This window comes from Myiozetetes cayanensis, unplaced genomic scaffold (assembly GCF_022539395.1).
Source record: "Myiozetetes cayanensis isolate MyiCay16 unplaced genomic scaffold, myiCay2020 scf260, whole genome shotgun sequence".
NCBI lineage: Eukaryota > Metazoa > Chordata > Aves > Passeriformes > Tyrannidae > Myiozetetes > Myiozetetes cayanensis.
Genome location: NW_026087478.1, coordinates 25,413 through 45,109, shown reverse-complemented (window position 1 = coordinate 45,109; position 19,697 = coordinate 25,413). Strand labels below are relative to the sequence as shown.

Sequence of the window (19,697 nt, the reverse complement as noted above, 5' to 3'; positions counted from 1 at the left end):
TCGGATTAAATTGGGATTTTATTTGGATTTAATCTGAATTTAATCTGAATTTAATTTGAATTTGATTTGAATTTAATTTCAATCTAATGTGAATTTAATTTGAATTTAATTTGGATTTAATTTGGATTTAATTTGGATTTAATTTGGATTTAATTCGGATTTAATTTGGATTAAATTTGGATTTAATTTGGATTTAATTTGAATTTAATTTGGATTTAATGTGAATTTAATTTGGATTTTATTTGAATTTAATTCGAATTAAATTTGGATTTTATTTGAATTTAATTTGGATTTAATTTGGATTAAATTGGGATTTATTTGGATTTTATTTGGATTAAATTGGGATTTAATTTGGATTAAATTGGGATTTATTGGGTCCTGGGAGGGGTTTGGGGTGCTGGCAGCACTGCCAGTGGAGCACGGCACTGCACCAGGTGAGGCACTGGAGGGGTTAAATTTGGATTTAATTTGGAATTAATTGGGATTTAATTTGGATTAATTTCAATTTAATTCGAATTAAATTTGGATTTAATTCGGATTAAATTGGGATTTTATTTGGATTTAATTTCAATTTAATGTGAATTTAATTTGGATTTAATTTGAATTTAATTTTAATTTAATTTGGATTTTATTTGAATTAATTTGGGTTAAATTCGGATTAAATTTGGATTTAATTCGGATTAAATTTGGATTTAATTTGGATTCAATTTGGATTAATTTGACTCAATTTGAGTTTAATTTGAATTAATTTGAATTTAATTTGAATTAAATTGGGATTTATTGGGGATTTTTTGGGTCCTGGGGGGGTTTAATTTGGATTTAATTTGGATTTAATTTGGATTAAATTGGGATTTAATTCCGTTTAATTTGAATTAATTTGGATTTATTTGGGATTTTTTGGGTCCTGGGGGGGTTTAATTTGGATTTAATTTGGATTTAATTGGGATTTATTGGGGATTTTTTGGGTCCTGGGGGGGTTTAATTTGGATTAATTTGGATTTAATTTGAATTAAATTTGGATTTAATTCGGATTAAATTTTTGGGGGTCCCTAACCCCCTGGTTTTTAATCCTTTTCCCCAGTGCCTGAGCCCCAGCTTCATCCCCCTGCGCTGCCTGCCCGGGGGCTTTTTGGGGTCCTTTTGGGGTCATTTTGGGTTTCTTTGATTCCTGTTGGATCTGGGGTATTTTTGGGGTCGTTTTGGGGTCATTTTGGGCTCTGTAAATCCTGGGGATTTTGGGGGTCTCTGAGTGGGTTTTTGGGGTCCTTTTGGGGTCATTTTGGGATCATTTGGGTTTCTTGGATTCCTGTTGGATTTGGGGGTCTCTGAGTGGGTTTTTGGGGTCCTTTTGGGGTCTTTTTGGGATTCTTGGGGTCTCTCAATCTTGGGGATTTCAGGGGGTCTCTGAGGGGGTTTTTGGGGTCCTTTTGGGGCCATTTTGGGACTCTTGGGGTCCCTCAATCTTGGGGTTTTCGGGGCGGGTTTTGGGGCATTTTTGGGGTTTTTTGGGGCTCTTTAACCCCTTTTTTTATCCTTTTTCCCCAGTGCCTGAGCCCCAGCTTCGTCCCCCTGCGCTGCCTGCCCGGGGGCTGCGGGCGGCTCCTCCGGGGGTCCGAGCGCTGCCCCCCCGACTGCGGGGGGGCCTCCCAGTGCTCCCAGTGCCTGCGCCGGCCCCGCTGCGGGTGGTGCTCCCACCCGGGGCAGGACGGGGGGGGGTCCTGCCTGCAGGGGGGGATCAAGGGACCCTCAGAAGGTAAGGGGGATTTGGGAGCCGGGGGTCAGGGAGTGGGATTGGGGGGTTATGGGGGATTTGGGGGTTATGGGGGATTTGGGGGTTATGGGGGATTTGGGGGATTTGGAGGATTTGGGGGATTTGGGGGATTTGGGGTCTCAGAATGGGTCTATGGGGGATTTGGGGGATTTGGGGGTTATGGGGGTTTGGTGCTCCCACCCGGCCAGGATGGGGGGTCCTGCCTGCAGGGGGATCAAGGGCCCTCAGAAGGTAAGGGGGATTTGGGGGTTATGGAGGGATTTGGGGGGTTTGGGGAGTTTGGAGGATTTGGGGGTTATGGGGGACTTGGGGGTCAGAGGGTCTTGGTTTGGGGGGGTTATGGGGGATTTGAGGGGGTTATGGGGGATTTGGGGGATTTGGGGTCTCAGAATGGGTCTATGGGGGATTTGGGGGGTTATGGGGGATTTGGGGGTTATGGGGGATTTGGGGGATTTGGGGTCTCAGAATGGGTCTATGGGGGATTTGGGGGTTATGGGGGAGTTTGGAGGATTTGGGGGATTTGGGGGTTATGGGGGTTTGGTGCTCCCACCCCGGCCAGGATGGGGGTCCTGCCTGCAGGGGGGATCATGGGACCCTCAGAGGTAGGTAAATAGGGGTCTTGGGGGAGTCGGGGGTCTTGGTTTGGGGGTTATGGGGGATTTGGGGGAGTTTGAGGGGATTTGGGGGGTTATGGGGGATTTGGGGGTCGGGGGTCTTGGTTTGGGGGCGTTATGGGGGATTTGGGGGGTTATGGGGGATTTGGGGTCTCAGAATGGGTCTATGGGGGATTTGGGGGTTATGGGGGATTTGGGGGGTTATGGGGGATTTGGGGGATTTGGGGGATTTAGGGTGGTTATGGGGGGTCTAGAATGGGTATTGGGGTCCCTGGGGGATTTGGGGGTTATGGGGGATTTGGGGGTTATGGGGGTTTGGTGCTCCCACCCCGGCCAGGATGGGGGTCCTGCCTGCAGGGGGATCAAGGACCCTCAGAAGGTGAGAGGGATTTGGGGGTTATGGAGGGATTTGGGGGGTTATGGGGGATTTGGGGGTTGTGGGGGATTTGGGGGATTTGGGGGTCTCAGAATGGGTCTATGGGGAGATTTGGGGGTAATGGGGGATTTGGGGGTTTATGGGGGATTTGGGGGATTTGGGGGTTATGGGGGATTTGGGGGATTTGGGGGATTTGGGGGTTATGGGGATTTGGGGGTTATGGGGATTTGGGGGGTTAATGGGGGATTTGGGGGTTAATGGGGATTTGGGGGGTTAATGGGGATTTGGGGGGTAATGGGGTCTCAGGAATGGGTCTATGGGGGATTTGGGGGTTATAGGGGCGGTTTGGGGGTTTAGGGGATTTGGGGGTTATGGGGGTTATGGGGGTTTGGTGTCCCACCCGGGCAGATCGGGGGTCCTGCCTGCAGGGGGATCAAGGGGCCCTCAGAAGGTAGAGGTCAGGGGTCTTGGGGGAGTCGGGGGTCTTGGTTTGGGGGTTATGGGGGATTTGGGGGTAATGGGGGGATTTGGGGGTTATGGGGGATTTGGGGGATAATGGGGGTTTTGGGGATTTGGGGGTCTTAGGGGGTCGGGGTCTTGGTTTGGGGGTTATGGGGATTTGGGGGTTATGGGGGATTTGGGGTGGATTTGGGGTCTTAGGGGTCGGGGGTCTTGGTTTGGGGGGATTTGGGGAGATTTGGGGGTAATGGGGGATTTGGGGGTTATGGGGCGTTTGGGGGATTTGGGGGTCAGAGGGTCTTGGTTTGGGGGGGTTATGGGGGATTTGGGGGTTATGGGGGATTTGGGGGGGTTATGGGGGGATTTGGGGAATTTTTGGGGCTCCCAGGTGTGTTCTGGGGGGTTCCAGATGTGGTTTTTGGGTATTTTGGGGGTCCCAGGTGTGTTTTCAGGGGGGTTTTTTGGGTCCCAGGTGTGTCCAGGTGTTTTTTGGGGGTCTCAGGTGCATTTTTGGGGTCCCCAGGTGTGTCCAGGTGTGTTTGGGGGGGTCCCAGGTGTGTTTTTGGGGGATATTTTGGGTGTCCAGGTGTGGTTTTTGGGGTATTTTGGGTTCCCAGGTGGATTTTTGGGTTCCCAGGTGTTTTTTGGGGGTCTCAGGTGCATTTTTGGGGTCCCCAGGTGTGTCCAGGTGTGTTCTGGGGGGTCCTAGGTGTGTTTTTGGGGGTATTTTGGGGTCCCAGGTGTGTTTTTGGGTGTCCAGGTGTGGTTTTTGGGGGGTATTTTGGGGCTCCCAGGTGGATTTTTGGGTTCCCAGGTGCATTCTGGGGGTCTCAGGTGTGTCCAGGTGGATTTTTGGGGGTATTTTGGGGGTCTCAGGTGCATTTTTGGGGTCCCCAGGTGTGTCCAGGTGTGTTCTGGGGGGTCCCAGGTATGGTTTTTGGGGGATATTTTGGGTTTCCAGGTGTGGTTTTGGGGTCCCAGGTGCATTTTTTGGGGTCCCCAGGTGCTTTTTGGGGGTCTCAGGTGCATTTTTGGGGTCCCCAGGTGGTCCTGAGAGCTGCGAGGGGGGGCTGTGGTCGTACCTGGGGGGGTCCCAGGTGTGATTTTTGGGGGATATTTTGGGTTTCCAGGTGTGTTTTTTGGGGGGTATTTTGGGTTTCCAGGTGTGTTTTTTGGGGTATTTTGGGTTCCCAGGTGGATTTTTGGGTTCCCAGGTGTGTTCTGGGGGTCTCAGGTGCATTTTTGGGGTCCCCAGGTGGTCCTGAGAGCTGCGAGGGGGTTGTGGTCGTACTCTGGGGGTCCCAGGTGTGATTTTTGGGGGGTATTTTGGGGCTCTCAGGTGGATTTTTGGGTCCCAGGTGCATTTTTTTGGGTCCCAGGTGTGTCCAGGTGGATTTTTGGGGGTATTTTGGGGGTCTCAGGTGCATTTTTGGGGTCCCCAGGTGTGTCCAGGTGTGTTCTGGGGGGTCCTAGGTGTGTTTTTGGGGGTATTTTGGGTTTCCAGGTGTGTTTTTGGGGTCCCAGGTGGTTCCAGGTGCATTCTGGGCGTCCCAGGTGGATTTTGGGGGGGTCTCAGGTGGATTTTTGGGGTCCCCAGGTGGATTTTTGGGGTCCCAAGTGTGTTTTTTGGGGGATATTTTGGGTTTCCAGGTGTGTTTTTTGGGGGTATTTTGGGTTTCCAGGTGGATTTTTGGGGTCCCAGGTGTGTTCTGGGGGTCCCAGGTGGATTTTTGGGGTCCCCAGGTGTGTTCTGGGGGATCCCAGGTGGATTTTTGGGGTCCCAGGTGTGTTTTTTGGGGGGTATTTTGGGCTCCCAGGTGTTTTTTTGGGTCCCAGGTGTGTTTTTGGGGGTCTCAGGTGCATTTTTGGCTATCCAGGTGGGTCAGAGAGCTGCGAGGGGGGGCTGTGGTCGTACCTGGGGGGGGTCCCAGGTGCATTTTTGGGTTCCCAGGTGCATTCTGGGGGTCTCAGGTGCATTTTTGGGGTCCCCAGGTGGGTCAGAGAGCTGCGAGGGGGGGCTGTGGTCGTACCTGGGGGGGTCCCAGGTGTGTTCTGGGGGGTCCCAGGTGCATTTTTGGGGTCCCAGGTACTTTTTTTGGGGGGGTATTTTGGACTCCCAGGTGGATTTTTGGGTTCCCAGGTGTTTTTTGGGGGTCTCAGGTGCATTTTTGGGGTCCCCAGGTGTGTCCAGGTGTGTTCTGGGGGGTCCCAGGTGTGTTTTTGGGGGATATTTTGGGTTTCCAGGTGTGTTTTTTGGGGGTATTTTGGGTTTCCAGGTGGATTTTTGGGGTCCCCAGGTGTGTTCTGGGGGGTCTCAGGTGGATTTTTGGGCTCCCAGGTGATTTTTGGGGGTCTCAGGTGCATTTCTGGGGTCCCCAGGTGGTCCTGAGAGCTGCGAGGGGGGGCTGTGGTCGTACCTGGGGGGGTCCCAGGTGTGTTCTGGGGGGTCCCAGGTGGATTTTTGGGGTCCCACGTGCATTTTTTTGGGGTATTTTGGGTTTCCAGGTGTGTTTTTGGGGTCCCCAGGTGATTTTTGGGGGTCTCAGGTGCATTTTTGGGGTCCCCAGGTGGTCCTGAGAGCTGCGAGGGGGGGCTGTGGTCGTACCTGGGGGGGTCCCAGGTGTGGTTTTGGGGGGTATTTTGGGCTTCCAGGTGTGTTTTTTGGGGGTATTTTGGGTTTCCAGGTGGATTTTTGGGGTCCCAGGTGGTTCCAGGTGCATTCTGGGGGTCCCAGGTGGATTTTGGGGGGGTCTCAGGTGGATTTTTGGGGTCCCCAGGTGGATTTTTGGGGTCCCAGGTGTGGTTTTTGGGGGGTATTTTGGGTCCCAGGTGTGTCCAGGTGTGTTCTGGGGGTCCCAGGTGTTTTTTGGGGGTCTCAGGTGCATTTTTGGGGTCCCCAGGTGGTCTGGAGAGCTGCGAGGGGGGGCTGTGGTCGTACCTGGGGGGGTCCCAGGTGTGATTTTTGGGGGATATTTTGGGTTTCCAGGTGTGTTTTTTGGGGATATTTTGGGTTTCCAGGTGGATTTTTGGGGTCCCCAGGTGTGTTCTGGGGGGTCCCAGGTGGATTTTGGGGGGGTCTCAGGTGGATTTTTGGGGTCCCCAGGTGGATTTTTGGGGTCCCAGGTGTGGTTTTTGGGGGGTATTTTGGGTTTCCAGGTGTGTTTTTTGGGGGTATTTTGGGTTTCCAGGTGGATTTTTGGGGTCCCCAGGTGTGTTCTGAGGGGTCTCAGGTGGATTTTTGGGTTCCCAGGTGATTTTTGGGGGTCTCAGGTGCATTTTTGGGGTCCCCAGGTGTGTCCAGGTGTGTTCGGGGAGGTCCCAGGTGTGGTTTTTGGGGGTATTTTGGGTGTCCAGGTGTGTTTTGGGGGGGTATTTTGGGTTTCCAGGTGTTTTTTGGGGTCCCCAGGTGGATTTCTGGGCTCCCAGGTAGATTTTGGGATATTTTTGGCTATCCAGATGGTCCTGAGAGCTGCGAGGGGGGGCTGTGGTCGTACCTGGGGGGGGTCCCAGGTGTGTTCTGGGGGGTCTCAGGTGGATTTTTGGGGTCCCCAGGTGGATTTTTGGGTTCCCAGGTGGATTTTTGGGTTCCCAGGTGCATTTTTTTGGGTCCCAGGTGTGTCCAGGTGGATTTTTGGGGGTATTTTGGGGGTCTCAGGTGCATTTTTGGGGTCCCCAGGTGTGTCCAGGTGTGTTCTGGGGGGGTCCCAGGTGTGGTTTTTGTGGGTGTTTTGTGGGTATTTTGGGGCTCTCAGGTGGATTTTTGGGGTCCCGGGTGCTTTTTTTTGGGTCCCAGGTGTGTTTTTTGGGTATTTTGGGTTTCCAGGTGTGGTTTTTGGGGTTTTTTTGGGTCCCAGGTGTGTCCAGGTGTGTTCTGGGGGTCCCAGGTGCATTCTGGGGGTCCCAGGTGCATTCTGGGGGTCTCAGGTGCATTTTTGGGGTCCCCAGGTGGTCCTGAGAGCTGCGAGGGGGGGCTGTGGTCGTACCTGGGGGGGTCCCAGGTGTGGTTTTGGGGGATATTTTGGGTTTCCAGGTGTGTTTTTTGGGGGTATTTTGGGTTTCCAGGTGGATTTTTGGGGTCCCCAGGTGTGTTCTGGGGGGTCCCAGGTGGATTTTTGGGCTCCCAGGTGATTTTTGGGGGTCCCAGGTGCGTTTTTGGGGTCCCCAGGTGGTCCTGAGAGCTGCGAGGGGGGGCTGTGGTCGTACCTGGGGGGGTCCCAGGTGTGGTTTTTGGGGTCCCAGGTGGGGATTTTTGGGGTATTTTGGGTTCCCAGGTGGATTTTTGGGTTCCCAGGTGTTTTCTGGGGGTCTCAGGTGCATTTTTTGGGTCCCAGGTGTGTCCAGGTGTGTTCTGGGGGGTCCCAGGTGTGTTTTTGGGGGATATTTTGGGTTTCCAGGTGTGTTTTTTGGGGGTATTTTGGGTTTCCAGGTGGATTTTTGGGTCCCAGGTGTATTTTTTTGGGGTCCCAGGTGTGTCCAGGTGTTTTTTGGGGGTCTCAGGTGCGTTTTTGGGGTCCCCAGGTGGTCCTGAGAGCTGCGAGGGGGGGCTGTGGTCGTACCTGGGGGGGTCCCAGGTGTATTCTGGGGGGTCCCAGGTGGATTTTTGGGTTCCCAGGTGCATTTTTTTGGGTCCCAGGTGTGTCCAGGTGGATTTTTGGGGGTATTTTGGGGGTCTCAGGTGCATTTTTGGGGTCCCCAGGTGTGTCCAGGTGTGTTCTGGGGGGTCCCAGGTGTGGTTTTGGGGGATATTTTGGGTGTCCAGTTGTGGTTTTTGGGGGTATTTTGGGGCTCTCAGGTGGATTTTTGGGGTCCCAGGTGTGTTTTTTGGGGGTATTTTGGGTTTCCAGGTGGATTTTTGGGTTCCCAGGTGGATTTTTGGGCTCCCAGGTAGATTTTGGGATATTTTTGGCTATCCAGGTGGTCCTGAGAGCTGCGAGGGGGGGCTGTGGTCGTACCTGGGGGGGTCCCAGGTGTGGTTTTTGGGGGGTCCCAGGTGCGTTTTTTTGGGTCCCAGGTGCATTTTTTGGGGGTATTTTGGGTCCCAGGTGTGTTTTTTGGGTGTCCAGGTGATTTTTGGGGGTCTCAGGTGTGTTTTTGGGGTCCCCAGGTGGTCCTGAGAGCTGCGAGGGGGGGCTGTGGTCGTACCTGGGGGGGTCCCAGGTGTGGTTTTGGGGGATATTTTGGGTTTCCAGGTGTGTTTTTGGGGGTCTCAGGTGCATTTTTGGGGTCCCAGGTGTGTTTTTTGTGGGTTTTTTTGGGGTATTTTGGGGTCCCAGGTGGATTTTTGAGTCCCAGGTGCATTTTTTTGGGGTATTTTGGGTTTCCAGGTGGATTTTTGGGTGTCCAGGTGATTTTTGGGGGTCTCAGGTGCGTTTTTGGGGTCCCCAGGTGGTCCTGAGAGCTGCGAGGGGGGGGCTGTGGTCGTACCTGAGGGGGTCCCAGGTGTGGTTTTTGGGTTCCCAGGTGCGTTTTTTGTGGGGGTTTTGGGTTATTTTGGGCTCCCAGGTGTGTTTTTGGGGTCCCAGGTCGATTTTTTGGGCTCCCAGGTAGATTTTGGGATATTTTTGGCTATCCAGGTGGTCCTGAGAGCTGCGAGGGGGGGCTGTGGTCGTACCTGTCGTGCCCCCCGGAGGACGAGTGCGCCAACGGGCACCACACCTGCGGGCCCAGCCAGGTGTGCAGGGACCTCCCCCGGGGCTTCACCTGCACCTGCAGGGAGGGGTACGCCCCTGACAGGTGAGGGGGGCACCTGGGGGGGCAGGGACACACCTGGGGGGGCACCTGGGGGGACAGGGACACACCTGGGGGGGACAGGGACACACCTGGGGGGGACAGGGACACACCTGGCAGGTGTGCAGGGACCTCCCCCGGGGCTTCACCTGCACCTGCAGGGAGGGATACGCCCCTGACAGGTGAGGGGGGCACCTGGGGGCACCTGGGGGACAGGGACACACCTGGGGGCACCTGGGGACAGGGACACACCTGGGGGACAGGGACACACCTGGGGGAAGGGACACCTGGGGGACAGGACACACCTGGGGGAGCAGGGGACACCTGGGGGAAGGACACACCTGGGGGGCACCTGGGGGACAGGGACCACCTGGGGACAGGGACACCTGGGGGGACACCTGGGGGACAGGGACACACCTGGGGACAGGGACACACCTGGGGGGACAGGGACACACCTGGGGGACAGGGACACACCTGGGGGAGGGGACACACCTGGGAGCACCTGGGGGACAGGGACACACCTGGGGGCACAGGAGACACCTGGGGGACAGGACACACCTGGGGGACACCTGGGGGACAGGACACACCTGGGGGACAGGGACACACCTGGGGGACAGGGACACACCTGGGGGGGACACACCTGGGGGGACAGGGACACACCTGGGGGGGACAGGGACACACCTGGGGGACAGGGACACACCTGGGGGCGGACACCTGGGGGACACCTGGGGGCAGGGACACCTGGGGAGCACGGGACACACCTGGGGGGACAGGACACACCTGGGGGGCACCTGGGGGACAGGGACACACCTGGGGGACAGGGACACACCTGGGGGGGACACCTGGGGGGTGAGGGACACACCTGGAGGGCAGGGACACACCTGGGGGCACCTGCGGGGCAGGGACACACCTGGGGGACAGGGACACACCTGGGAGGGCAGGGACACACCTGGGGGACAGGGGACACACCTGGGGGGGCACCTGGGGGCAGGACACACCTGGGGGCACCTGGGGGCAGGGACACACCTGGGGGACAGGGACACACCTGGCAGGTGTGCAGGGACCTCCCGGGGCTTCACCTGCACCTGCAGGGAGGGATACGCCCTGACAGGTGAGGGGGGCACCTGGGGGGGCACCTGGGGGCAGGGACACACCTGGGACAGGGACACCTGGGAGGCACCTGGGGGCAGGACACCTGGGGGACAGGGACACACCTGGGGGGCACCTGGGGGGGCAGGGACACACCTGACAGGTGAGGGACCCCCCCGACAGGTGTACCCAGGTGTGCTCAGGTGTGACTCAGGTGTCACTCAGGTGTGCCCAGGTGTGTGATATCACCCCCAGGTGTGCCCAGGTGTCTGAAATCAGCCCCAGTTGTGCCAGCTGTCACTCAGGTGTGCCCAGGTGTGTCCCAGGTGTGTGATATCACCCTCAGGTGTACCCAGGTGTGCCAGGTGTGCCCAGGTGTTCTCAGGTGTCACTCAGGTGTCACTCAGGTGTTCTCAGGTGTCACTCAGGTGTGCCCAGGTGTGCCCCAGGTGTGTGATATCAGCCCCAGGTGCCACCCAGGTGTGACTCAGGTGTCACTCAGGTGTGCCCAGGTGTGCCCCAGGTGTGTGATATCAGCCCCAGGTGCCACCCAGGTGTGCCCAAGTGTGTGATATCAACCCCAGGTGTGCCCAGGTGTGTGATATCAACCCCAGGTGTGCCCCAGGTGTGTCCCAGGTGTGCTCAGTTGTGCCCCAGGTGTGTGATATCAACCCCAGGTATCACCCAGGTGTGCCCAGGTGTCACTCAGATGCATCCCAGGTGTGCCCAGGTGTTCTCAGGTGTCACCCAAGTGTGCCCAGGAGTAATTCAGGTGTCACTCAGGTGTGCCCAGGTGTGCCCCAGATGTGTGATATCACCCCCAGGTGTCACCCAGGTGTGCCCAGGTGTGCCCAGGTGTGTGATATCAGCCCCAGGTGTGTGATATCAACCCCAGGTGTCACTCAGGTGTGCCCCAGGTGTGTCCCACCAACCCCAGGTGTGCCCAGGTGTGTCCCAGGTGTACCCAGGTGTCACTCAGGTGTGCCCAAGTGTGTGATATCAACCCCAGGTGTGCCCAGGTGTATCCCAGGTGTGTGATATCACACCCAGATGCCACCCAGGTGCGCCCAGGTGTGACAGGTGTGCCTCCCCCCCCCCCAGCTCCACAGGTGAGTGCCGCCCGGTGTGCGGCGGGGGCTGCTCCAACGGCACCTGCGTGGCCCCCGGGCGCTGCAGGTGCCCCTTCGCCTCGTGGGCCCCACCTGCGCCGTGCCCTGCGCCTGCAACGGCCACAGCGACTGCGCCGGCCCCGCCCGCCCACGCACCTGCCTCAGGTGCCACAACAACACCCAGGTGAGACAGCCTGGGGAGGAGAGAGGGGATTGGGGGAGGGGTTGGGGAGGGGGTGGGAGGGGTTTGGGGGTCCAGCACAGCTGGATGGGTTGGTTCAGGTGTGCCCAGGTGAGCTCAGGTGTGCCCAGGTGTGGGGCAGGTAGGTCAGGTGTGCCCAGGTGAGCTCAGGTGACCTCAGGTGTGGTCAAGGAGGGGTTGGGAGGGTCTGGGTGGGACTGGGAGGGGTTTGGGGTCCCAGCACACCTGAATGGGATGGTTCAGGTGTGCCCAGGTGTGAGGTGCGGGTAGGTAAGGTCAGGTGTGCCCAGGTGAGCTCAGGTGTGCCCAGGTGTGGTCAGGAGGGACTGGGGGGGCTGGGAGGAGTTTGGGAGTCCCAGCACACCTGGATGGGATAGTTCAGGTGATGCCCAGGTGAGCTCAGGTGTAGCCCAGGTGGGGTTGGGAGGGACTGGGATGGGACTGGGAGGGGTTTGGGAGGGTCCAGCACACCTGGTTGGGTTGGTTCAGGTGTGCCCAGGTGGGTAGGTGTGCCAGGTGTAGGGCAGGTAAGGTCAGGTGTGCCCAGGTGGGCTCAGGTGGTGCTCAGGTGAGCTCAGGTGTGCCCAGGTGTGGCTCGAGGAGAGGCACTGGCGGGACTGGGAGGTTTGGGGTCCCAGCACACCTGGTTGGGTTGGTTCAGGTGTGCCCAGGTGTGAGGCTGTGGGAGCTCAGGTGTGCCCAGGTGAGCTCAGGTGTGGGGTAGGTAAGGTCAGGTGTGCCCAGGTGGAGGTTCAGGTGTGCCCAGGTCAGGCTGGGGTGAGCTCAGGTGAGGTTGGGTGGACCTCAGGTGTGCTCAGGTGAGCTCAGGTGTGGTCAAGGAGGGACTAGGGTGGGACTGGGAGGGGTTTGGAGGGTCCCAGCACACCTGGCTGGGTTGGTTCAGGTGTGCCCAGGTGGGCTCAGGTGTGGGACAGGTGAGGCTCAGGTGTGCCCAGGTGGGGGGCAGGTGGGCCCAGGTGAGGCTCAGGTGTGCCCAGGTGGAGCTCAGGGAGGGGCTGGGAGGGGTTTGGAGGGATGGTCCCAGCACATCTGAATGGGATGAGCTCAGGTGTGCCCAGGTGAGGTTGGGGAACTCAGGTGTGCGGTAGGTGAGGTCAGGTGTGCCCAGGGTGGGACTTAGGGTGAGGGACTGGGAGGGGTTTGAGGGGTCCCAGCACACCTGGTTGGGTTGTCATGGCAACATCCAGGTGTGCCCAGGTGAGCTCAGATGTGCCCAGGTGTGGGGCAGGTGAGCTCAGGTGTGCCCAGGTGTGGGGTCAGGTACTCAGGTGTGCCCAGGTGTGGTCAAGGGAGGGGCTGGGAGGGACTGGGAGGGGTTTGGGGGTCCCAGCACACCTGGTTGGGTTGGCATTCAGGTGTGCCCAGGTGAGCTCAGGTGTGCCCAGGTGTGGGCAGGTAAGGTCAGGTGGGCTCAGGTGAGCTCAGGTGTGGTCAAGGGTGGAGCTGGGAAGGACTGGGTGGGACTGGGAGGGGCTTGGGGGTGGGGACACACCTGGGGGTCACCTGGGGGGGTTCCTGTGACCTCACCTGTCCCCATTTACCTGAGGGACACCTGGGGGGGTTCCTGAGCCCAGACACACCTGGGGGTCACCTGAGGGGGTTCCTGTGACCTCACCTGTCCCCATTTACCTGAGGGACACCTGGGGGGGTTCCTGTGACCTCACCTGTCCCCATTTACCTGAGGGTCACCTGGGGGGTGTTCCTGTGACCTCACCTGTCCCCATTTACCTGAGGGACACCTGGGGGGGTTCCTGAGCCCAGACACACCTGGGGGTCACCTGGGGGGTGTTCCTGTGACCTCACCTGTCCCCATTTACCTGAGGGACACCTGGGGGTTCCTGAGCCCGGACACACCTGGGGGTCACCTGGGGTGTTCCTGTGACCTCACCTGACCTCACCTGTCCCCATTTACCTGCGCAGGGCCCGCGCAGCGGTGCGCCCCTGTTCGTGGGCTCGGCCCTGGGGGACACACCTGGGGGTCACCTGGGGGTGTTCCTGTGACCTCACCTGTCCCCACCTGTCCCCATTTACCTGTTCAGGGCCCGCAGTGCAAGCGGTGCCGCCCCCTGTTCGTGGGCTCGGCCCTGGGGGGGGACACACCTGGGGGTCACCTGGGGGTCACCTGGGGGTGTTCCTGTGACCTCACCTGACCTCACCTGTCCCCATTTACCTGTGCAGGGCCCGCAGTGCGAGCGGTGCCGCCCTGTTCGTGGGCTCGGCCCTGGGGGCACCTGCCGGGCCTGCAGCTCCTTCTGCGGGGGCCACGCCCAGGTGTGCCTGGCACGGAGGGACCTGGAGAAGGCCAGGAGGGACCCCTGAGGTACCCCCTGAGCCGCACCTGGTGAGGGGGACACACCTGGATTGGGGGACACACCTGGATGGGACACAACTGGATTTGGGGGCACACCTGGAGGGAGGGGGAAACACCTGGATTTGGGAGGGGGACACACCTGGATTTGGGGGATACACCTGGATGGGACACACCTGGATTTGGGGGTGTGGGGCACACACCTGGATGGGACACACCTGGATTTGGGAGGGGGGGACACACCTAGATTTGGGAAACACACCTGGATTTGGGGGACACACCTGGATTTGGGGGACACACCTGGATGGGACACACCTGGATTTGGAGGAAACACGCCTGGATTTGGGGGACACACCTGGATTTGGGTGGTGGGGACACACCTGGATGGGGGACACCTGGGTGGGACACACCTGGATGGGACACACCTGGGGATGGGGAGCCCAGAGGGACTCCTGAGGTACCCCTGGAGCCGCACCTGGTGAGGGGGCACACCTGGATTTGGGGGGACACCTGGGTGGGGTCACCTGGATTTGGGGGCACACCTGGAGGGGGGAAACACCTGGATTTGGGAGGGGACACACCTGGATTTGGGGGACACACCTAGATTTGGGGGACACACCTGGATGGGACACACCTGGATTTGGGGGGACACACCTGGATGGGACACACCTGGATTTAGGGGGACACATCTGGATTTGGGGGGACATACCTGGGTGGGGTCACCTGGAGGGGACACACCTGGATTTGGGGACACACCTGGATTTGGGAGGACACACCTGGATTTGGGGACTGGGACACACCTGGACTTGGGGGAGGGACACACCTGGATGGGACACACCTGGATTGGGTGATGGGGACACACCTGGATTTGGGGGGACACACCTGGACTTGGAGGGGACACACCTGGATTTGTGGGGGGACACCTGGATGGGACACACCTGGATGGGACACACCTGGATTTGGGGGACACACCTGGATTTTGGGGGACACACCTGGGTGGGGGTCACCTGGATGGGACACACCTGGATTTGGGGGACACACACCTGGATGGGACACACCTGGATGGGACACACCTGGGGGACACCTGACTTGGGGGTGGGGGACACACCTGGGTGGGATGCACCTGGATTTGGGGGTGTGGGGGACACACCTGGTGAGGGGCACCTGGATTTGGGGGGACACACCTGGATTTGGGAGGGGGGGACACACCTAGATTTGGGGGAAACACACCTGGATTTGGGGGGGACACACCTGGATTTGGGGGACACACCTGGATGGGACACACCTGGATTTGGAGGGAAACACGCCTGGATTTGGGGGGGGACACACCTGGATTTGGGTGGTGGGGACACACCTGGATGGGGGGACACCTGGGTGGGACACACCTGGATGGGACACACCTGGATAGGACACACCTGGATTTGGGGGACACACACCTGGATTTAGGGGGAAAAGACCTGAGGGGGACACACCTGGATGGGACACACCTGGATGGGGAGGACACACCTGGATGGGGGAACACACCTGCATTTGGAGGGGGAGGGGGGGGGTGGGGACACACCTGTCCCCACCTCACCTGTCCCCTCCCCCACCTCCAGATCCACACCTGGGTGACGGAGGGGCCGAGCGAGGCCGACGCCGTCTGCGTGAACTGCGGGAACAACAGCCTGGGGGACAGGTGTGACACCTGCCGGCCTGGCTTCTTCCTCCTCGATGGCACCTGCACCAGGTGAGACCCCCCTGGGACAGGTGAGACCCCCCTGGGGCAGGGACAGGCCTGGGGGACAGGTGTGACACCTGCCGGCCTGGCTTCTTCCTCCTGGATGGCACCTGCACCAGGTGAGACCCCCCTGGGACAGGTGAGACCCCCCTGGGACAGGTGAGACCCCCCTGGGGCAGGGACAGGGCTGGGGGACAGGTGTGACACCTGCCGGCCCGGCTTCTTCCTCCTGGACGGCACCTGCACCAGGTGAGACCCCCCTGGGACAGGTGAGACCCCCCTGGGACAGGTGAGACCCCCCTGGGGCAGGGACAGGGCTGGGGGACAGGTGTGACACCTGCAGGCCTGGCTTCTTCCTCCTGGATGGCACCTGCACCAGGTGAGACCCCCCTGGGACAGGTGAGACCCCCCTGGGGCAGGGACAGGGCTGGGGGACAGGTGTGACACCTGCACAGGTGTCAATGGCACCTGGGACTCACCTGGGACTGGGACAGGCCTGGGGGACAGGTGTGACACCTGCCGGCCCGGCTTCTTCCTCCTGGACGGCACCTGCACCAAGTGAGACCCCCCTGGCACAGGTGAGACCCCCCTGGGGCAGGTGAGACCCCCCTGGCACAGGTGAGACCCCCCTGGGGCAGGGACAGGGCTGGGGGACAGGTGTGACACCTGCAGGCCCGGCTTCTTCCTCCTGGATGGCACCTGCACCAGGTGAGACCCCCCTGGGACAGGTGAGACCCCCCTGGGGCAGGTGAGACCCCCCTGGGGCAGGAACAGGCCTGGGGGACAGGTGTGACACCTGCCGGCCTGGCTTCTTCCTCCTGGACGGCACCTGCACCAGGTGAGACCCCCCTGGCACAGGTGAGACCCCCCTGGGGCAGGGACAGGGTTGGGGGACAGGTGTGACACCTGCCGGCCTGGCTTCTTCCTCCTGGATGGCACCTGCACCAGGTGAGACCCCCCTGCACAGGTGAGACCCCCCTGGGGCAGGGACAGGCCTGGGGGACAGGTGAGACCCCCCTGGGGCAGGGACAGGGCTGGGGGACAGGTGTGACACCTGCACAGGTGTGAATGACCCCCTGGGACAGGTGAGACCCCCCTGGGACAGGTGAGACCCCCCTGGGGCAGGTGAGACCCCCCTGGGACAGGGACAGGGCTGGGGGACAGGTGTGACACCTGCTGGCCTGGCTTCTTCCTCCTGGATGGCACCTGCACCAGGTGAGACCCCCCTGGGACAGGTGAGACCCCCTGGGGCAGGGACAGGGCTGGGGGACAGGTGTGACACCTGCTGGCCTGGCTTCTTCCTCCTGGACGGCACCTGCACCAGGTGAGACCCCCCTGGGACAGGTGAGACCCCCCTGGGGTAGGGACAGGGCTGGGGGACAGGTGTGACACCTGCTGGCCTGGCTTCTTCCTCCTGGACGGCACCTGCACCAGGTGAGACCCCTGGACAGGTGAGACCCCCCTGGGGCAGGTGAGACCCCCCTGGGACAGGGACAGGCCTGGGGGACAGGTGAGACCCCCCTGGGACAGGTGTGACCCCCCTGGGACAGGTGAGACCCCCCTGGGGCAGGGACAGGGCTGGGGGACAGGTGAGACCCCCCTGGGGCAGGGACAGGGCTAGGGGACAGGTGTGACACCTGCACAGGTGTGAATGACCCCCTGGGACAGGTGAGACCCCCCTGGGGCAGGGACAGGGCTGGAGGACAGGTGTGACACCTGCACAGGTGTGGTTGGCACCTGGGACTGACCTGGGGCAGGGACAGGTGTGGTTGGCACCTGGGACTCACCTGGGACCCCCCTGGGGCAGGGACAGGGCTGGGGGACAGGTGTGGTTGGCACCTGGGACTCACCTGGCACAGGGACAGGGCTGGGGGACAGGTGTGACACCTGCACAGGTGTCAATGGCACCTGGGACTCACCTGGGACAGGGACAGGGCTGGGGGACAGGTGAGACCCCCCTGGGGCAGGTGAGACCCCCCTGGGGCAGGGACAGGGCTGGGGGACAGGTGTGACACCTGCACAGGTGTGATTGACCCCCTGGGACAGGGACAGGGCTGGGGGACAGGTGAGACCCCCCTGGGACAGGTGAGACCCCCCTGGGGCAGGGACAGGGCTGGGGGACAGGTGAGACACCTGCACAGGTGTCAATGGCACCTGGGACTCACCTGGGACAGGGACACGGCTGGGGACAGGTGTGACACCTGCAGGTGTGATTGACCCCCTGGGGGCAGGGACAGGGCTAGGGGACAGGTGTGACACCTGCGACAGGTGTGATTGACACCTGGGGCAGGTGACACAGCTGGGGGACAGGTGAGACCCCCTGGGACAGGTGAGACACCCTGGGGCAGGTGACAGGACCTGGGGACAGGTGATGACACCTGGGCACAGGTGTGATTGACCCCCTGGGGCAGGGACAGGGCTGGGGGACAGGTGAGACACCTGCACAGGTGTGATTGGCACCTGGGACTCACCTGGGACAGGGACAGGGCTGGGGGACAGGTGTGACACCTGCACAGGTGTGATTGACCCCCTGGGGCAGGGACAGGGCTGGGGGACAGGTGAGACACCTGCACAGGTGTCAATGGCACCTGGGACTCACCTGGGGCAGGGACAGGGCTGGGGGACAGGTGTGACACCTGCACAGGTGTGATTGACCCCCTGGGGCAGGGACAGGGCTGGGGGACAGGTGAGACACCTGCACAGGTGTGATTGGCACCTGGGACTCACCTGGGACAGGGACAGGGCTGGGGGACAGGTGTGACACCTGCACAGGTGTGATTGACCCCCTGGGACAGGGACAGGGCTGGGGGACAGGTGTGACACCTGCACAGGTGTCAATGGCACCTGGGACTCACCTGGGACAGGGACAGGGCTGGGGGACAGGTGTGACACCTGCACAGGTGTGATTGACCCCCTGGGGCAGGGACAGGGCTGGGGGACAGGTGTGACACCTGCACAGGTGTGATTGGCACCTGGGACTCACCTGGGACAGGGACAGGGCTGGAGGACAGGTGTGACACCTGCACAGGTGTGATTGGCACCTGGGACTCACCTGGGACAGGGACAGGGCTGGGGGACAGGTGTGACACCTGCACAGGTGTGATTGGCACCTGGGACTCACCTGGGACAGGGACAGGGCTGGGGGACAGGTGTGACACCTGCACAGGTGTGGTTGGCACCTGGGACTCACCTGGGACAGGGACAGGGCTGGGGTTGGGAGGGGGGCACAGGTGTGACACCTGCCAGGCCACGGTGGCATCTGCACCAGGTGAGACCCCCCTGGGACAGGTGTGGTTGGCACCTGGGACTCACCTGTCCACATAGGTGTGTCACCTGCCCCCAAATGTGTCACCTGTCCCAGGTGTGTTACCTGTCCCAGGTGTGTCACCTGTCCCAGGTTTTTCCCCAGTTTGTGTCACCTGTCCCAGCTGTTGTCCCCCCAGCTGTGTCACCTGTCCCAGGTGTCTCACATGCACCTCAAGTGTTACCTGGGTCAGGTGTGTCCCCATTTGTGTCACCTGTCCCAGTTGTCCCCCCAGCTGTGTCACCTGTCCCCAGGTGTGTCCCCTGCCCCCAGGTGTGCCACCTGTCCCAACTGTTCCCCCCAGGTGTGTCACCTGTCCCCAGGTGTGTCACCTGTCCCAGGTGTGTCACCTGCCCCCAGGTGTGTCACCTGTCCCAGCTGTGTCACCTGTCCCAGTTACTCCCCCCAGGTGTGTCACCTGTCCCCCCAGGTGTATCACCTGCCCCCCAGGTGTGTCCCCTGCCCCCAGGTGTGCCACCTGTCCCAACTGGTTCCCCCCAGGTGTATCCCCTGTCCCCCAGGTGTGCCACCTGTCCCCCAGATGTGCCACCTGCCCCCAGGTGTGTCACCTGTCCCCAGGTGTGCCACCTGTCCCCCAGGTGTGCCACCTGCTCCCAGGTGTGCCACCTGTCCCCCAGGTGTGTCACCTGTCCCCAGGTGTGCCACCTGCCCCCCAGGTGTGCCACCTGCCCCCAAATGTGCCACCTGTCCCCAGGTGTGCCACCTGTCCCCAGGTGTGCCACCTGCCCCCCAGGTGTGCCACCTGCCCCCCAGGTGTGTCACCTGTCCCCGGTGTGTCACCTGTCCCCCAGGTGTGTCACCTGCCCCCAGGTGCGTCACCTGTCCCCCAGGTGTGTCACCTGCCCCCCCATCCGCAGGTGCCAGTGCAACGGCCACGCCGACACCTGCAACGAGCTGGACGGGACGGGCTGTCCGTGCCAGAACAACACCGAGAGCGCCCCCTGCCCCGAGAGACGGCACTGCCACCGCCACCAGG

General features: G+C 60.0%; 1 protein-coding gene and 2 long non-coding RNA genes across 5 annotated transcripts in view; all 3 read left to right on the top strand.

The window, feature by feature from the left end:
• The window catches only part of LOC126643283 (uncharacterized), a gene marked incomplete at its 5' end in the record, with an annotated part of 49,916 nt that overhangs the window by 17,159 nt on the left and 13,060 nt on the right, over positions 1-19,697 (top strand). Inside the window, 9 exons of the mRNA XM_050321531.1 lie at positions 1,546-1,753; positions 5,213-5,265; positions 5,925-6,120; positions 8,794-8,953; positions 11,138-11,329; positions 13,408-13,474; positions 13,547-13,639; positions 15,251-15,405; positions 19,579-19,696. Of these exons, the coding sequence (XP_050177488.1) occupies positions 1,546-1,753; positions 5,213-5,265; positions 5,925-6,120; positions 8,794-8,953; positions 11,138-11,329; positions 13,408-13,474; positions 13,547-13,639; positions 15,251-15,405; positions 19,579-19,696 (1,242 nt within the window). The remainder of the gene's footprint in view (positions 1-1,545; positions 1,754-5,212; positions 5,266-5,924; positions 6,121-8,793; positions 8,954-11,137; positions 11,330-13,407; positions 13,475-13,546; positions 13,640-15,250; positions 15,406-19,578; position 19,697) is intronic.
• Positions 15,646-17,827, top strand: LOC126643288 (uncharacterized). The gene is made up of 3 exons (XR_007629704.1): positions 15,646-15,685; positions 17,403-17,419; positions 17,785-17,827. It is a non-coding gene; the product is annotated as an uncharacterized LOC126643288 (long non-coding RNA).
• On the top strand, positions 15,769-17,396 carry LOC126643289 (uncharacterized). Of its 3 annotated transcripts, none has more exons than XR_007629705.1 (3): positions 15,769-15,795; positions 16,105-16,144; positions 17,364-17,396. It is a non-coding gene; the product is annotated as an uncharacterized LOC126643289 (long non-coding RNA). The 3 variants fall into 3 exon arrangements; XR_007629706.1 differs by lacking the exon at positions 17,364-17,396 and adding an exon at positions 16,947-16,979; XR_007629707.1 differs by lacking the exon at positions 17,364-17,396 and adding an exon at positions 16,403-16,435.